Source organism: Serinus canaria, chromosome 6 (assembly GCF_022539315.1).
Source record: "Serinus canaria isolate serCan28SL12 chromosome 6, serCan2020, whole genome shotgun sequence".
Classification (NCBI taxonomy): Eukaryota; Metazoa; Chordata; class Aves; order Passeriformes; family Fringillidae; genus Serinus; species Serinus canaria.
In genome coordinates, this window is record NC_066320.1 from 22553598 (window position 1) to 22571196 (window position 17599).

General features: G+C 52.3%; 1 protein-coding gene across 1 annotated transcript in view; it reads left to right on the top strand.

Annotated features, from left to right (window-relative positions):
- Positions 1 to 17599, top strand: part of TRIM8 (tripartite motif containing 8) — a 32915-nt gene continuing 15316 nt past the window's right edge. The window contains exons 1-2 of the mRNA XM_009087225.4: positions 1 to 814; positions 1103 to 1758. Of these exons, the coding sequence (XP_009085473.2) occupies positions 1189 to 1758 (570 nt within the window). The 5' untranslated portion in view covers positions 1 to 814; positions 1103 to 1188. The remainder of the gene's footprint in view (positions 815 to 1102; positions 1759 to 17599) is intronic.

Here is a 17599-nt window from a genome sequence, read left to right on the forward strand (position 1 = left end):
GGCCGCGCCGGGGAAGGCAGCGCTCCGCCGCCGGCTCGGGCGCCGTCCGTGCGCCCCGAAGCATTGTTACCATCGGGGGTTTGCGACCCCCGGGCCGGCCATGAGAGCGGGCTAGGACGGACCCTCCAGGCGCCTTTTTCCCCCCACCCCTGGTGGGAAGTGAGAGCAGGTTGATTTGGGGTCCGCGGGGCTCAGAACCCCCCGTGGCAAAGCCCGTCCTCTCTCCCATCCCTCTCCGGGAGCGTTGGAGGAGCTGGGCGGGCTGTTCTGGGCTGGCGTTTGCTCTGAATGACCGAGCTCTCCCATTCAAGACCTCGCAATCTCGAAGCAGGCGAGAGAGCTTTTTTTTCTTCTCTTTTTTTTTTTTTTTTCTTTCCTGTCTTGTCTTTTCCCCCCCCTCTTCCTTTTTTTCCCTGCTGCTCCTCCGATTTAGAAGCAAATCTCGGGGGCCGCAGAGAGAATTCGTTTTTCCGCCATCGTCATCGTCGCTATTATTATTATTTTTTCAATCTTCCTCCTTTTCCCGTTTTGGATCTTAACCCTTTGATCTGTTTCCTTTAAAAGACTCTGATTCCTAACTCCCATCAGGGGGAGAGGGAGGAGAAATACAGGGAAGGGAAAAAAAAAAGCCCGAGCGAGTCGCTGCCCTCAGCTGTTGGCCAGGTTTGGTGGGGGACAAAAGTCCCTTTAAAATATTGAATGTCAGTTGCAAACCTAAGAAAAGAAAAATCTGATCCGGAGCGCTAAATTTAGGAGCTTTATATGGAACTTGGACTCTGCTGCTGGATTTTGTATGGATTTTTTTCAACCTTTGGTAAGTTTCAGTTCACCTTCTGGGGTAAAAAGGAGCAAATGGCTTTTAGGGGTAGTTAGGACTTTGGGCTGTAAGTCCAACGGGATCATGTTGGGATTTTTTTTGACCATTTGTGTTGTTTTTTAACGAAGCGATGGGGACGTTGCGTTTTCTTGCCGGATATTCCTAGAGTGCTGCTCTGTGGCTTATTTTATCCCCGATTTTAAAATCTGCTGCGGTTTATTATTTATGGCGTGTGCTGCGGGGAGGGGGGAGCCTGTCCGTTCACCATCAGCCTTCCCCTTTCAGGGAGGACAGACCCCGGCGTCCGCCCCTAGACCGCACTGAGCGACCGAAGTGGTTGGGGGGAAGCGTCGACAGAGCTGCCGGCAGAGATGGCCGAGAATTGGAAGAACTGCTTCGAAGAGGAGCTCATCTGCCCCATTTGCCTGCATGTCTTTGTGGAGCCGGTCCAGCTGCCCTGCAAGCACAACTTCTGCCGGGGCTGCATCGGGGAGGCGTGGGCCAAGGAGTCGGGCTTGGTGCGGTGCCCGGAGTGCAACCAGGCCTACAACCAGAAGCCCAACCTGGAGAAGAACCTGAAGCTCACCAACATCGTGGAGAAGTTCAACTCCCTCAACCTGGAGAAGCCCCCCTCAGTCCTGCACTGCGTCTTCTGCCGCCGCGGCCCGCCGCTGCCGGCCCAGAAGATCTGTTTGAGGTGCGAGGCTCCGTGCTGCCAGTCCCACGTCCAGACCCACCTGCAGCAGCCCTCCACGGCCCGGGGGCATCTCCTAGTGGAGGCGGAGGACGTGCGGGCCTGGAGCTGCCCCCAGCACAACGCCTACCGCCTATACCACTGCGAGGCCGAGCAGGTGGCCGTCTGCCAGTTCTGCTGCTACTACAGCGGGGCCCACCAGGGACACTCGGTCTGCGACGTGGAGATCCGCCGCAATGAGATCCGGGTGAGTCCAACCAACACTTGGGTTTGCCCAGCCTGGGGACCACCCAGCCACCCTCTTCCCTGCCATGTCTGTCCTCCTGTGTTTGTGTAGGACCTACACAAAATCCATCCTGGCACTGCTCCTCCTTCCGCCCGGGGTCCCCCTGTGGCAGACATGTTGGGTGGCCTCCCAGCCAAGCAGTGACGGAGCCCGTGGGTGCCAGGGGAGCTCCCCAGGGAAGGTGTCTGTGCTGGGGGGGCCTTTGTAGCTGTTGAGCTGTGGGACCTACGGTCCCTTGGGTGTGTACTCTGCAGGGAAGGTTTGCAGTCTTGGGCCAGGGGCATTTGGAGGGGTCGTCTGCCAGGTTTGTGCTGAGCTATGCAGCTGTTTGGGGGAAGGCAGAAGAGCTGTCTGCAGCTGAGGTCGAGTCACCCCAAAATTGGGCTTCCTGGGAGGACAAAGCAGCTGCAGGAGCAGACCCTGTCCATTGTAAAGCCTGTGAATGTCAAACTGCCTGCTCTTCCCACTGCCTCCCACTGGGGCTGGTGGCCGCCATCCTCTTCCCCCCGGCAATGGAAGAGCTTCGTGTCAGAGACCCATGACGTGTCAGAGACCCATGACGTCTCACTGGTGGGGATTCAGTCTTGGGGTTTGGCCAAATAATGTGATTTTTTATTAGGGGGCACAGGGCTGCCTCTCTCCCTAGAGCAGCTTGGGCTGTTGTGCTGGATTCGAGGGAAAGTGGGTCTGTATTTTGCTCTTGGCCAGGCCATCTGGCAGGAGCTTTCACCCCTGGCTCCCCACCCTCCAGTTCTGGCAGGCATTTACCAGCCCTGCGGCCAGCCCTGCCATGACCCTTCTACCACCTTCCCCCTTTTCAGAGTTGCCCCTCCGCTTCCCCTCCGACCCTTCGAAAGAGGCTCAGCGCTTGTCTGCCGAATAAATATTTAACAATGAATTGAATGGTGATTACTGTAAAATGGGGATGATTTCCTGTGTATTTTAATGTTGCCAAAATGAGTCACCATTTAGCAATAAAAAAACCGAAGAAGTCATAAATAAAAATTGCAGTATAATTACTTTCCAATTGGATGGCCAGGCCTGGGAGTGGGGCGGGGGGGTGCAGCTCTGTGTAGAGAGGAGCCAGCCTGAGCTCACAGGAAGGTTATTTTCCCCTCCAGGTTTTCTGGGGGAAAACCAGGGACCTCCGCGGAGGTGCCAGCAGCTCCACCACACACGCTGGAAGGGGAAAGACCCAGTCAGTCTTTTGGAGAAGCGCTTTTCTGCTTCTATTTATAGGGAGTCATTTTGGTTTCCCTTTGCCAGGGTGGGGAGCCACCTCCGGAGGGCTGTGCAGGGCTGGAATGGGGTTCTCATGTGCATCTCCCAGGAGCCTTAGCCAGGGACCGAAACTATTTTTCCAGGTCCTTTTCCAGGACACTTTGATCTCATTTATTCCCACTCTTGCTGCATGTTTTTTTTGTTGTTGCTGCCGTTGTTATGGCTGGATGTTCGCCGCTTCTTGCGGATGCACACTGCTAATGACCTGGCAGAAATCTGCCACTGCCTAGGCTGGATTTTGGCCCTGGCTTGAAATTTTAGGATATGTGGCCAGACACCAAAAGTGTTAGACGGTTGTATTGTAGAGCCATGGAATTATTTTGTGACCTTGGCCAAATCCCTCGGTACCTCCATCGCCACGTTATCTTAATTTCCTTTCTCTGTGATGATAAGCTTGTCTCTTCCTACTGGGCGCGTGGCTCGGTTGGGTGCACGGAGTCTGGGTCAGTGAAGGACAGCACCAAGCTGGGAGACGGTGAGCCCAAAGGATCCTCCCTAGAGTTGAATCAGTTCTTCCACAAAGTGGCTGGAGTAGGGATGAAACCCTGGGAAAAGCACCCAGCAGGTTTCCAGCCCTTGCTCCATGGCCATGGCTAGGTCTCCGGCTGAAAGCTGTCGGTTGCCAGCCAGCAAGGAAGGTGGCCTCGCCTCGTCGGCTCCCGAATTAGGGTGCATGAGCTCAGCTGGTGACGGCTTCCCGCCTGCGGGAGCTGGGCCCGGGATTCCTGGCTGCTTGCTCACCCTGCAGCGGCGGTGAGCCGCACTTGGAGCATCCCGAGAAAAGATGGACTGGGACTGGGGGGCAGATGAGTAACACTGGGCTTGGGAGGTCTGGGGGAGGCCCCATTGTGAGAGGTTTGTTCCATGTGTGGCTTGTGTTCAGAAAGCCGTTAATTGAGAAATGAGTCAAAGTTGGGAGGATCGGAGCCCTGACCTTGGTGCAGGGGACTCGCAAGTGTGGGGGTTGCAACATCAACTTGCTGTGGAGGGGATGTCCCCCATGGTCCGGAGGAGGGTCTGGAGCCTGCAAACATGCTCCCCATACACTCTGCTTTTTTAGCATTTATTCCTCTGGCTGTGTTGCCAACCTGCCTCGAAGGGCACCTTATCCCTGGTTACAGAACAATTTGAAGGGGAAAAGGGACTCAAAACTCCTTGGGGACAGCACCAGCACTTTGTCAGCTGAGCTGGAAGGTGGGGCAGGAGTGCTCTGGCTGGGTGAAGGAGGCTGGAAGTGGGTGTCTGCCAGAGGAAAGGGGGTGTCAGTGCAGGGTTTGCCTGAAGTGGAATATGTGCCTGGTGGGTTTGGGGGAAGGACCCCTCTCAGCGTTAGGCGCTGCACAAACCCGCAGAGCCCTGGCTCGGAATTAGTTGAACTCCACGGTGCAACTGTAATACAAATAGTAAATAAAATATGTGGTTAATCTTTCTTTCGTGGGCGTATAAAGCGCTTACCTCCCCTTCCCCCCATGAGATGTTTTCTCCTTTGTTTCCTGTTTTTGTAGCGCTTGAAAGGGGGGGAAAGAAAAGCCAACGAGGCACCCTCTTTTCTTTTTTTCTTTTTATTTTCTTTTTTCTTTTTTTCTTTTTTTTTTTTTTTTGTTTCTTCTCATTTTGTTTGTTTCAAGGTCTCAAAATGAAACAGTTTTTCTTCCATCTTTGCCTTTGCTGCCCTAGCCACATGCCTCCTGCCTGCATGGGGGAGCCTCCTTCTAAGGCTGAAAAAGAAAGTTGCTCCAGTGCGAGGTTGATGTGTTGCTTTTTATTTTTTCTTCATCCAAAAAGGGGAAAAATACATTGCTGGGATTTGAGTATGGGTTAGAAGTTGGCAGTCAGAGAAAGAGACTCACTTGCAGAGTATTACCATGGTTGCCCTGTCTTTGTGTGGGACATGGTTGATTGAGGCCAGGTACATCTGAGCTTGCTCAGAGGTTTCCCAGCTGCCGGTCCTCAGCTAGAAGTGCCATCAGTGGAAAAGGTCTTGGGTAGGGAGGCTCTGCTTCTGTTTTGTTTTGGGAGAAGGAGATGGAAAGGTTTTGGGTAGGGAGGCTCTGCTTCTGTTTTGTTTTGGGAGAAGGAGATCGATTTCTCCCTGTCCTAGCTTCCTAGAAATCTCTTCACATTCTGAAGATCTCTGGTGGCTTTGAACATACAGTGGGAGAAAATGCATTGTGGTGCTGAGACCTGGAGGAAAACATTGGGAATCCTCCTGGAGGTGTGCAGGAACAGCATCCAGCACTGTCCATGGAGCAGTGCACGTTCAGCAAATCCAGGGGAACAGGGACCGGGGCTGCTGGCTCCATGTGCAGTTCAGTGGGTTTGGACTTTCTTCTTTGGCAGCACCCCACATAAGGCCAACTCATCTGCTTTCTAAATTATGAGAACGAGGAAAGGTGAGCGCTTGGTAGGAGCCCAGGAAGAGGTGGATCTCAAGTCTGTACAAGAAACTATGATACTTTGCCAGCTTTGGCCACCACAAAGTCCCACGTGGCATCCCCATGCTGCCATCAGTGCCAGGGATGTTTTGCTGGGACCAAGGGAGTCCCACTGGTGGGGAAGCTTGGTATCAGCTTCACTGCCAGGCTTCTGGCATGAGCTGCTCTAGGTTGTTTTACTCTGAAACAGGTTTGGTAACTTGTGATGGACTGGATTTTTACAGGCTTACTTATTTTCCAGATGACTTGTTTATGAGGAGCACGGCACGCAGCTCACTGCAGGCATTGTGAGTACAAGTGCCCAAGTGCTTGAGTGCTAATTTAGCTCTCGTGGCTGTAGGTGGTGTGGCTGGTGCCTGGCAGGCGTTTGCTGTGGCACTCTTTGAGCATACCCAGTCCCCAGACAACTTTCGGAGCAGGCCTTACAAAGCAGGAGTTGTGCAGCTTCTCCCTGCGCCTGCCATCTGAACTTCCACCAGCACCCCAGAGCTGAACTGCCGGCCTAGCCCAAGGGTTAGGTCAGCCTAACCCAGGTCTTTCCTTCCCTGGCTTTGCTTATGCCCTAATTCCTGCCCAGGCACATGGTACTGTGCTCCTAAACGTGGCTGATCATTGTGCCCTGGGATGCTGTCAGTTGGTCACGCTGCCATGATGAGCGCTGACTTCTTGGGCCTTGGGCAGTGGCAGAAATCCCAGCACCCACCTAGCCTGGTTTCGAGCTCGGTGCCACTCACCACATGGATCTGTCAGGCTTTGCTGCTCAGTATTGTCAGGGGCAGCAGATTTCAAGCCGTAGCAGCCTGAGCTGCCCTAGAGAGGTCTGGGGGGCTGAGCCACTCTGCTGCAAACCCCTCTGGGTTTGCTGGCCAAGCAGCAGTGGGTATCCTGGCGGTCCCAGATCTTTGGCTGAACTGGAGCAGTCTCCTGCCTCCACAGGGTTTGGATTAAGGGCTTTTCCCCGCTGCTTTCCTGCTAAGCTTGAACATTTTCTGTGCCCTTAACCCGTCAGGTTGCCAGGGGCTGGTTGCTCCAGACCTGCAGCTGCAAGTCTTTTGTGTAGAGTCAATCCGAGAAGTGACAGCAGAGATGGAGAATGCTGGGGGGCAGCCTGGTGGCTTGGGTGGGAGGGAGGAGACGTGTGTGGAGGGGACAGCCTTGGTAAAGGAGTAGGACAGGGGCTGCTGTGGAGAATGCTCTCTTCCTATAGGGGACAATGCAGTGTGGATGGGAACTGTCGGAGAGTGAGGTGGAAAGAGGAGAGACTAGGAAAGGTTCCTTGAGGTTCCCGAGCTGCTTGAACTGCTTTGCAAGGAATAGCAACAACATGTAGCCCAGGCTTACAGCCCTGCTCACCAGACTGCCCTGGCCTACCTAGAGCTTTCCACCCTGAAGCCCTCCCTCAGCAGTGACTTTGAATGAGCCCCTGAGACAGAGGTGTTGTGGTCTGGTCTCTGAACTAGGAGGTCTAAGCCCAGCTTTGTGTGGTGATGAGGGTGTAATGAACTTAGCCCAGACCCTTGTTTAATCTAAATGTATCATGTGATACTTATGTGAGCATCATGTGTCTGCTGGCACGGAGGTGATCAGCGTGCCATTCTCCTGAAGCCCATGAGCATGATGGAGAGGGAGAAGTAGGAGAGGCATGAACTGCAGTGGGACACCCTGGACTTGTCTCCACCCCTCAGCCTCGTGCCTCACACAAGGGAGTCTGGGTGAGCCCTTCAAGGAATGTGCAAGCCCCAGGACTGTCCTTCCCTTCTTCTCCCCTCCCCTTGCTCCAACAAAGCGCTGTTCTCAAGGTCTCCCGTGTGTGCTCATCTGGGCCTGGTCCTGCCAGAGGGGCATCCACAGCCTCTCTGCTGCTTTGGTCTTTGCCTCTGGAGCCAAGGAGTTGTCTCTGTCCCCATCTGAGCAGGAGGAGCAGAAGAGGGGCTGGCGAAGGGGGTGGGAGGAGAAGGCAGATTTCCATGTCTCACAAAGGGCACAAGTGATCAGATTCGTGCAACTGCCCAAGAATAAAGAGGCTCTTACAGTGCTGGCTGCCCTGACCTCTCTCCTCTCTGCTCCAGAGGACAGCGTGTGACCACACAGGGATTTCTTAGCTGCGCTTGGGAGGTGGGCAGCGGGTTTTCTGTCCCCAGATCTGTCTGCAGCTTGCCTTGCAGCATATTGGCCTATTTTTTGCTCGTTACCTATCTGTTTACTGGAAATCTTGGTACATGATGATAATTTCTTCTTTTCTTCTCTTTAATTTCATGTAATTGTTTTGGGTTTTTTTTTAATCTGACGCTGAAATGGGGCTGCGAGCAGCAGTGCTTCCAGAGCAGGGACAAAAGTAACCAGGAAACACAGGGCAAGAGAGGAGGGATCGACACCGAAACAATGAAATAGCCAAGCAAGGAAAGACTGAATGCTCAATAGCACAAGCCTTTGCAGAAATGCCTGGCTAGTGCAGCATTTTATAATCAGCTTCTGTGCAGGGCTGGCCTGCAACAGTAGTGTGATGGGGGAGGAATGCTTTGAATTAGCTGGATGCCAGAATTAATTCTGTCAGAATTCAAATGTACATGTATGTATGGATTTATAAATAAACACTTGGAGCAGGATTTTCCTTTGCTACAAAGGCTCTAGGGCAGAATCTGGTCTGGCCTGGCTTTTTTGCTTAAAAAAAAAAAAATGCTATGGATCTGGGCTAGGTTCTGGTGACTTTGTCAACTTCTTGCATTTATCAGCAGCCTGTAGGCTGAGGAGATGCTGGTTGGATTGAAGTAAGGGGGATGGCACAGAGGACTCATTGCTGCTGAGCTTGCTTGCAGTGATAGCCAATTTTCTGCAATGAACCTCTGTTTGCAGGAAGAGAGGATGAGGAAGATGCTGGGGGACTGGTGGGGAGATGTGAAATTTGCAGGACCAGGGATGTCCTGCCCTTCCCTTTCCTCCACGGAAGGATAGAGGCAGCTACCCCTCCTTTTCCTGGGAGAGCTACATCCAGCATACTTGGGAACGGGAGGAGATGTCTGGTCCCTAATATGGAGGGAGGGGTGGTTATTCACAGGCATGAGACTCTGGATGCACGCAAAAGTTTTTACATATGTCCCCCAGATGAACTCAGGGAGGAGGTTCTCAGTCCGGGGTCCTTTCTGATAAGGATAGCTTCAGCCTGTTCTCACCAGGGCATCATGGTTGTCCCTCTTCTGTCTTGTGATTCTCTTGTGATGGTAACATGAGCAGAAGTTCCCAGCTCAGCGCAGTGCCCTGCACTCTGCAGCGGTGCTGTTGCACTCCAAGCACACTCCAAGTCATCTGTTTGCTGAGATGATGTACCAGAACTGTTAAAAAAACCCCCTAAACATGAATTAATTTAATTTCTCTGTTTCTTCTCTTCCCCCTACCTTTCCTTTTTCAGTTTCTTGCTGTGTGGATGCTTTGATGGGGGTGCTGTCTCTGGAGTGGGCTGGGAAGAGCCGAGCTGTGGATGGCTCCAGATGAGGCAGTTGGCAGGGAGTGATGTTCCGGATGGCTGTATCTCTCTGAAATATGAGTAAACATTGTCAGAGCAGCCGACTGTATGATCTGGGGCTTCGGGAGGGCTGATCTGCTTTTTCTTCCCTCTACCCATCTCTCCCTGTTCAGGATTCCCCATTTGCTCGGCATCACCCAGTTCTCCTCTCCCTGCCTGGGTGACCTGGAAGCTTCATCCTGGAGCTGTAGCTTTGGAGAAAGGGAAGGAAAATCCTGCATGTCCTAATGGAGGCAGTGTTTTCCCTTGCCGTACAACAGCTTAATCCAAACCCTCATTTGAGCCAGTTATTGTGTGGCTTTAAAACCCCATCCCCTGGAAACTAGTCTCCCACCCCCTTCCCTCCCAGTCAATCCTGGTCGGTGGAGCCGAGCTGCAGGGTTTGGTGCTGGGCCACACGCAGACACAGATCAATCACACGGGGAGTGGGTTGATATTTCTGTGGCAATGGTTTTTATTGCTGGTTGCGTTTGTTGGGTTGTTGGTAACTCGGGGGGGTGGCGTGCACTGTAATGGGCTTGTGCGTGTGGCAAGGGGAGAGAGACGGTAATGTGATTGCGTCCTTCTGCTCATTATCCTCTTGCTGCAAGGGGGGGCCGCATCCCACTCCCCCTCTGAATCCATGTGGTGCTGCTGCCTCTGCAGTGGGAGCAGGTTTTCCCTGCAGGTGAACTCCTCTGCGCTCAGACAAAGGACTGGGGGTGCCGGTGCCTCCCTTTGTTCTTTTCCTGTCCTGGTGCACCCGCCTCTGACGGCAAAAAGCCCCTTGAAGCATGCCTCTCAAATGGATGGAGCGGAATAAATGTGCTGCGAGGTCTCTGTCCCCCTCACAGACCCTTTGGGGACAGTGCGGGGGCGGGTGCTGCGCTCCCCCTTCCCTCTGGTATTGTGCTAGCCCTTTAGTGATGGGGGTGGCCAGATCCAGGAGGGAATTACTGCAGCTCTCCTGCCACAGCTGCACTGTTGTGACTGAGTGGCTGAGGCCTGTGAGCTCTGTTTTGGTCAGAGGTAGTTTGATTGTAGGGGGTGAAGACGGAGCCTGCCCCCATCAAGGGAATGAGAGCACATCTGGGGGCTATTTTCCTGCCTCTGCCTACTGGCATCCTGCACAATAGGGCATCTGGGCAGGGAACTGGAAGTAGTGCCTGGTATGAAGACCACCCCTTTCCAAATGCAATTCCTGAGCATGTAAGCCCAGCAGGTAAAACCAAGGCCTGTCCTCCAGCTAAGGAATTTTATAGGTTTCTACTTAGAACAGGGGAGATAAACATCATTTTAATCTCTGCAACAATCTAAAGTCTGAATGGGGAAGTCAGGGTATTACCCTAATTTAGAGGTAAGCAGAGGTGGGGAGACCTGCTAGGAGTCAGGAAGTCCCTGTCATTGTGGGGAAGCAATCCTGGAGACTGCAGCTTTCTTTGCCAGTGGTGGTACCTTGCAGGATATGGACCCTGCTAGCTGCCCCCATCCAGACATTTCCTTCCCTGGTCCTCCCCATGACTAGTTCCTGCTACAATCTATGAATGCGCATGGTATTAATCTCCATTTACCAAAGTGCTTTTCAGCAATATGATAAATGATAACAAGGTGAAGAACAAAAACTAAACCTTCCTCTCTCTCTCCATTAAAACTGCCCACTGGAGCCTTCCTCAGGAAATATTCCTCCTTCCCAAAACACAAGGCCTGGCTTTGCAGGAGAGAGAGACGGGAGGCATCTGAAAAGACAGCCTTCATGTACGTGCTGCATCCAGTAACTGTTGACAAAGGCATTTGGGGAAAACCTTGTGCTTCCCAAACAGTGGAGGCTGGGAGCGTCTGTCAGTTTGGTGGGGGATGGAGGTATCCAGGGGAAAGGGAGCCTGTCAGCCCATCTCTTCTGGGTCTGGTGGAGGAAGCAGGCATTGACGTTTTGAAGGTCAAGCAAAAGTCACGAGCTGGCCCTGTGGCAGCTGTGCTGGCTGGCAGGTAAGGGGAAGCCACCACAAAGCTACAATAGTTACCTGGTTTTTCTGTGGGTACAATCTCACCAGGAGCTACAGTTGTTGGTCCTTTCTGCTCTAGAAAATGGCAGTGGGTCACAGCTAGAAATGGCTTCTCTGGTTGTACACTGACTGCTGGCACTGCTCCCTCAGTCCCTGTGCAGTTCTCAGTACATCCCATAACATTTGTGTCTCCGCCGCATCCTCTTTGAAAGAGGATAATGAAACTGAAAGGGGGAAGGGGAAGCGGGGCACACTAGAGGCACCTTGGACTGCCAGGCTTGAGGAAGCAGTACTGGTTTGCCAGAGACCTGAGGAGCTGGATTTTTGAGTCAGAAAATGAAATGCCAGGTAGGCAGAGAGTGAAGGACACCTTACATGAGGACGGAAACTGAGCATCAAATATGGCTCACGTGAATCAGCAGGACTGGAGTGGTGCAGAGCAGTCGCCCTGGCTCCCTGGGAGGATGGAGCTGACTGGGGTCTGAGCTGTCGAGCTCTGATGGTCGAGTCAAACCCAGAAGATAAATTATACTTCTGGGGCCTGAGATCAATAATGTCAAAGGCTGGTCCGTAATCGGGTGAGATTAAAAACCAATGACAGGCCTTCTCCTAGGAGCACAAGTCAGCACGTTGAAGGAGAGCAGCAGGGTTTTGCTTCTTTACAGTTATTCTCTGGTGGTGCCCACATCCAAAATCCACCTTCTCTGGCTGCCCTCTGCAATAACAGTGATTTCCCTTTTCAATCAACATCGACCGCATCCTGCAGGTCCCCTACGGCTGGGCCCTCTTCACTGGTCCCTGTGCAGCTGGTCCAGAGTGCTCCTGTCCTTGAGAGAGTAGCTGAGTTGGAGACAAAAGCAATGTAGTCTGGTGCTGGCCACCAGCCTCTTTCAGTGGCTGGGGGTGAGCTGGGACTGCAGGAGGGAGAGGAGGAGAGGAGATGCTGAAGCAGGAGGTCATATTGATGCTGTGGGTACTGTGATAGGCCATGTTTTGAAAGGTGCTCGGCTTTGGGGAGCGTAATGGGGAGAGGAGTTTGGGAAATGAGGGCTGCTGATTACTCTTGTCTTTGGTCCTTAATATGTTATTTTTATCTGTATTTATCAGTTAATGGGTACCATGAGTATTTAGCCACCCATAAGCAGGAGATAGGTGGGGTGCATGCTTGTGCTGATTTTGAGGGTGCTGATGTTAGAGCTTGTCATAGAATTGTTTTTCTCCTTGTTGGGTGCTAAGCGGGGAGCTGTGTCCCCTGGTTGGCAACAGCCACAGCCTAGCATGTAGAAAATGGAAGTGATTTATTTGCAGGAGAAAATTAAAATAAACTTGAGTCCCTTCTTTTCAGTGCATTCTTAAAGGGCTGTGCAGGGTTCAGGGCAGGGCCGTGCTGTGGCTCCTGTGGAGGGCACTAGGAAATACGATGTTGCCTCTCTCTCCCGGGTGCAAGGGCAATTGAAGTAGAAGGGGCCATGCTGTCCCCTGCTGCTGCCCCTTTTGCACGCACAAGGAGCTGTAGATGTTGTTTGCCTTTGCCCCAGGCTCCTCTTCCCCTTCCTCCCCACTCCCCCACCCCTTCCCCGCCAGGAAGCCTGGCCTTTGTGTGAAGTGATGCCTCCTGACATCAGCCGGGCGCACAATTTCCTCCGCAGCAGGGAGGGTGAGCGGGCAAGGAGAGGGGTGCTGCATTCCCCAGGATGTGATGTATAGTTTGCTCTTGCTGGAGTACAGGGTGACAGCACTCCCGGGGTGGCTGTGTACCCATCTGGGATCCTGTGGGAAGGTGGCTGCCACCCTAGCATGATGATTTGGTGGTGCTTTGCCTGCTTGTTCTGTTCTAACTGAAAACACCACACCAGTGTGTTGCTTTTTGCTGCCCAAGACTCTGATTGCTTCAGTGGCATCTTTATGGGACCCCTCAAGGGATGCATTGTTGGGCTTTATGTAGCTGAAGTTTGACCAGCACTGGATGGAGGGTCCTGCTCTGGGGTTGGCATTGCAGTGCCATGGAGCAAATTTGGAGGGGTTCAACAGCAAGGCAGGAGCAGGGCTGACATCTCCTGCAGGCCAGGGCTGCACCAGAGCTCTGGGAGCATCCTGCAGTCCATGCAGACACGTCGCTTCAGAAAGGGCAGGTCAGCAGCAAGGGGATTTGTGGGGTGTGGGCTCTTGGCTTCTCCTTGAAAGGGGGCTAGTGCAACACATGGGAATTGGCCAAGTGCCTGCCAACAGGAAGCCAATGCTGGCACCTTGCCAGGAGTTTGGGGACCTTGCATCACTTTGAGATGTGTTTACTGGGGGATGGCATTTTGCTGCTGGCTGGCTGGAAACTACAGGTCCCAGCATGCTCCTTTACTTGTCACCCAGAGGGAGCGTGGTACCACAGGGTTTGTAGTCTCAGTGCTTGCCACTTTGGAGTTTTGCTGTAACTGGGAAGGGCTCTGATTCAGCATTGCTGGGCACATCCAGGCTGTAAGACATGGGACTGATCTCTGCCTCCTGTTTTCCTATACTTCTGCCACCCACTTACTCAATGCAAGACCAGGTTGGCCTTTTTATGTCACCAGGCTGGGGAGGGGATCTGGTCCTATTCTTACTCATTTGCAACGTAAATATTTTGGTCCCGAATACGTTGCTGGGAGCTGGGTGTCACGTTGTGGAGCATGATTCATTCATGCTGTTGCTGCTCAGAGCACAATGAGGCAGGCCTGGGACAGGTCCCAAAGATTTCCTGTGATCGCGGCTGGTGGGGAATTTGGGACGTCACGTTCGAGTAAGTCAGAACGCTTTTTGCACAATTCCTGCAAGCCAGGAGTATTGTGCCATGCCTACTGTATTCGGGACTTGCCATCCCCAAAATGTGGTGATTTTGGGTGGCTTGCATTTCCAGAGGGAGAGATAATGAAGAGCAAGGCTGAGCTCCACTTCTTGCCTTCTCCAGCTGCTGGTGTGCAGAAAAGGTTGCAGGGTGTAGGGCTTTGTGCTGATCCTAGCCAGCCTAAGAAATAAAGGTACAAAGCAGTGCAAGTTGAAAACCTGCTTCACATCAAGGAGACTCAGGCAGAGTTTCTCCAGTGGGACCAGAGCATCCCTGTGTGTTTTAGAGGGATGTGGGACAACCTGAGGTGAGACACTGGGCAGACAGGGCTGGGGCAGGGGAAGATGCCCCTCCATCCCACCCTTCCACTGGCAATGCTGTGCTGCCAGAAGGGACATTTCCTGTCCCACTTTGGTCACTGGTACAGGATGGGCTGCACTGCACCCTCCACCCCAGGACTGGTTCCCTCCATCCCCCCATGTGTCACTTTGTCCTCCCCATGCCGCTGAGAGCCAGATGTGGGCAGCACCCAGATTCGTTCTGGCATCCTTCGTTAGACACTGTTTGTTCATGCTGCATTTTTCTTTTTGCTGGCTTGTTTGGACACGCACTGGTACATTCACGGCACTCAGGCAGTAACGTGAGTCTCTTTCCCATTAGGAAAGGGGCCAGGATTTGGGGGGGCTGGGAGGGTGGCTTAAGCAGTAGTTTTTGAGATATTTCCTTCTGCTGCCACACCCTGCGTGAAAGAGCAATATCCGCGGCTTCAGCTGCTATCGCAAGGCTCTGAACGTCTCTCTTTTAATATAGATTGGTATCATTTTGCATTTTAAAGTAAAAACACGCTGCAAGCTGCAGACAGCTGTCGGTTGGCAGCTTTGTTTGAACATCTGGTATTGCTGGGCTGCTGTTCAGCGCGATCTAACTATGGGATTCATAAAGATTATAATCCGGGCTTTCAGATTCTCAACAACCACCTCACCAAAAAAAAAAAAAAAAAAAAAAAATCGGTAAGAGAAAAAATCCAACAGGAAGGCAATGGAGGGTGCTTGGTGCTCAGCAGACTGTGGTCGTGGTCACTGGGGTGGATGGACTCGCTGTACCTTTCCTTGGCTGCCCACAGGTGCTGACAGGCTGCTTCCAGCCTGCAAAGTGCCAGGCTCTGGGGAGCTGTAGAAGAGCGAAGTCTTTTCCCTGCTTCTGTTTTTTCCAGCTTGTGTGCTGAATCTGGTCTCATACTCCTCTGGGTGGTGTCTGGCGCTGGTGAGCTGAAGCAGCAGATTCTGCTGTGGCTTTCAGTAGATGTTTCTAACAGTTGTCTGCAGCAACAGGACTTGGTTTCTTTTTCTTTAAAGTAAATGATGGAGGAGCCAAGGCTCACAGTAAACATTTTGGCATGTCAAAACCTCATTTCCAAGAGAAATTGAACCCGCTTTTCTTGAAGCAACTGAAAGGTTGAGATAGCCACCTCTGTAAGCCCCATCCATCCTTCTGCGAGTCAGGCACTTTCCTTGGCACCTTTGAGAATTAAGCGACCTCTAAGCCCCTAACGAGTTTTATAAATCTTGTTAGTTGATCTGCATTTTTGCAAAGCTCTTTGAATCCAGCCTATTGGTGCATAAGTCACCTTGACTTTCCTCAAGGCTTTGACTCCCAATTCACTTTCAGGCTCCATTTGTCAGTTGGAGGTGCACAAAAACGTCCCCCTTATCTTTATTAGAGAAAAAAAAAAGCTGCCTGGAGAAATGGAGCTGCACTTTAGTTGGTGCAGGCCAGTAATAGACGTGCATATAAACCTGTTCTGTCCTTGTTTGTGTTGATTTAACTTACCAGTACAAATTAAAATAGCCTTGAGCGGTTGGAAGTTTAACTAGATCGGTTGGGAGGAAAAAAAATAAAATCATGGCCTTTAAATCAAAGGAGGGTTTTCTTTCTACTGCTGCCTGAGTCTGGAGAGGTGCCTTGTGCAGCTCACCCCTTGTCTTTGGCTCACCAAATGAGACTCTGATGGGACACGTGGCTGTAGGTCATTGCCAGTGGTCTCATGACCAGGACGTGGGTACACGTGGCTGCTGCTGTGCCCCTCAGAGGTATCTGAGCTCCCCATAAAACCTGTTTATGCTTTCAGATCCTCATGCCAGGGTCCCTCCAGAGCAGAAACTAGAAATCGGGGGGGGGTGGGAAGCTAAAGAGGCTGTTGTTTAGAGCTCAGGGCTTCCCATGGCAGGACTCAGCCTGGTGGGTGTGGAGTGGAGGTCTTTGGGCAGGGGAAAGGCTGCTCAGCCTGTAGTGGGAGCAAGGGTGGAAGAGGCTGGCTGTGTTTCACCCCTGCAGGGAGAAGGCTCTGAGATCACACAGGCCAGCTGGATCTTGAATCCAAGATGTTTATTTGGAAAGGGGAGTGAGGGTTTCTCAATTTTGCAGGGCTTGCAGATGGGGGTAGGTTTGCTGCCAAGCAGTAGGATGGGTCTTTGCAGGATGGCTCCTTTGTAAGGCAAGCCATTCCCCCAGCCACAATCTGGGGACAACTGGCTGAGACCCTGAGATTTTGTCATGTTGGGAAGATCTTGGAATTCAACAGAGCTAGACAAGACTGGGACAGCAGCAGATCGAGGCAGGATTGGGGGTGCTGCCAAAGCCTGTTGAATTTTTTATGGGGGTTATGGGAGGAGCAACTGAGAAATTATATGTCAGAGCAATAGGATTGGTGTGACGACTTTGTGATTCAGCTGAGTTTCAGCACTGAGTGATCTCCCTTTGCTGCCCAGACTGCCACCACTGGAGCTGGCAGAGCGCTTCTGAGAGCCAGCTGGGGGAGATGATCCCACCAAAGACAGACTGCTCTTTTTTTTCTGGATGAATTTTTTATCTGTATCTGTGGTTGGGAAGAGGCAGATGTATTAAAACAGGCATGAGGGAGAAAAGGATTGTAGGGCCCCCCTAATGTCCATATAAATTGATTGAAGCATTTGAGAAACCATAAGCACGGAGTGTGCTGAAGGCAGAAAGGGCAGGACTTATTACATGATCTTTTAGGTTCTGAAAAAACTGTGAAATCTGGTGAATCCCACTCAATACAGTTACAGGCCCCAGCTTTTATTTTCTGGCATGGTGGGGATGAAGCACAAAGCAATGCTGGTCATGGGGAGCAGTTGTGCTCCAGGTGTTGGTGTCAGTCTGAGCTCCCAAGTGGCTGGAAACAGTTGCTCAGGGCACTTGGGTCTGGGTGTCTGAAACTTTCTGGATGTCACAAATCCTGCACTTTCCCTGCAGTCTCCAGTGCTGGTGCTCCTGAGTTGATTACTCAAAGGGCATTTGGTGCTGGGCAGGGCAGGTTTGTGCCAGGGCCTGCAGCCAGAGCCCTGTGCTGGAGATGGCTCAACAGCAGGGTGAATTTTGGCACTCATTTTTAAGCAGCCCTAAACATGTACATTTCCCCCCTAAAACTGAGAGAGGTGGGGAAAAGAGCTCCTCCCCTGCATCCCTGGTGGCAAAGAAGATGCAGACCCAGTCCTTCATAAACACAGAGCTGAGCCCTGTGACTCTCCCTGGCTCTCCTCACTCCCAGGTGAAGGTGGTCTGTGCTGTCCTCCCACCAAAAGCTGGCTGGGGTGGGCTGTGTTCACTCCCAGGCCTGGCTGGGGATCTCTTCTCCCTCCCTGCCCAGCAGACAGAAAAGAAATTTCTTGGCCTTTCCATCTTGCTCCTGCACCACCCAAATGCATCTGCTGTCCCTGTGGCATTGGGACACAGTGTGGGAGCATTTTCC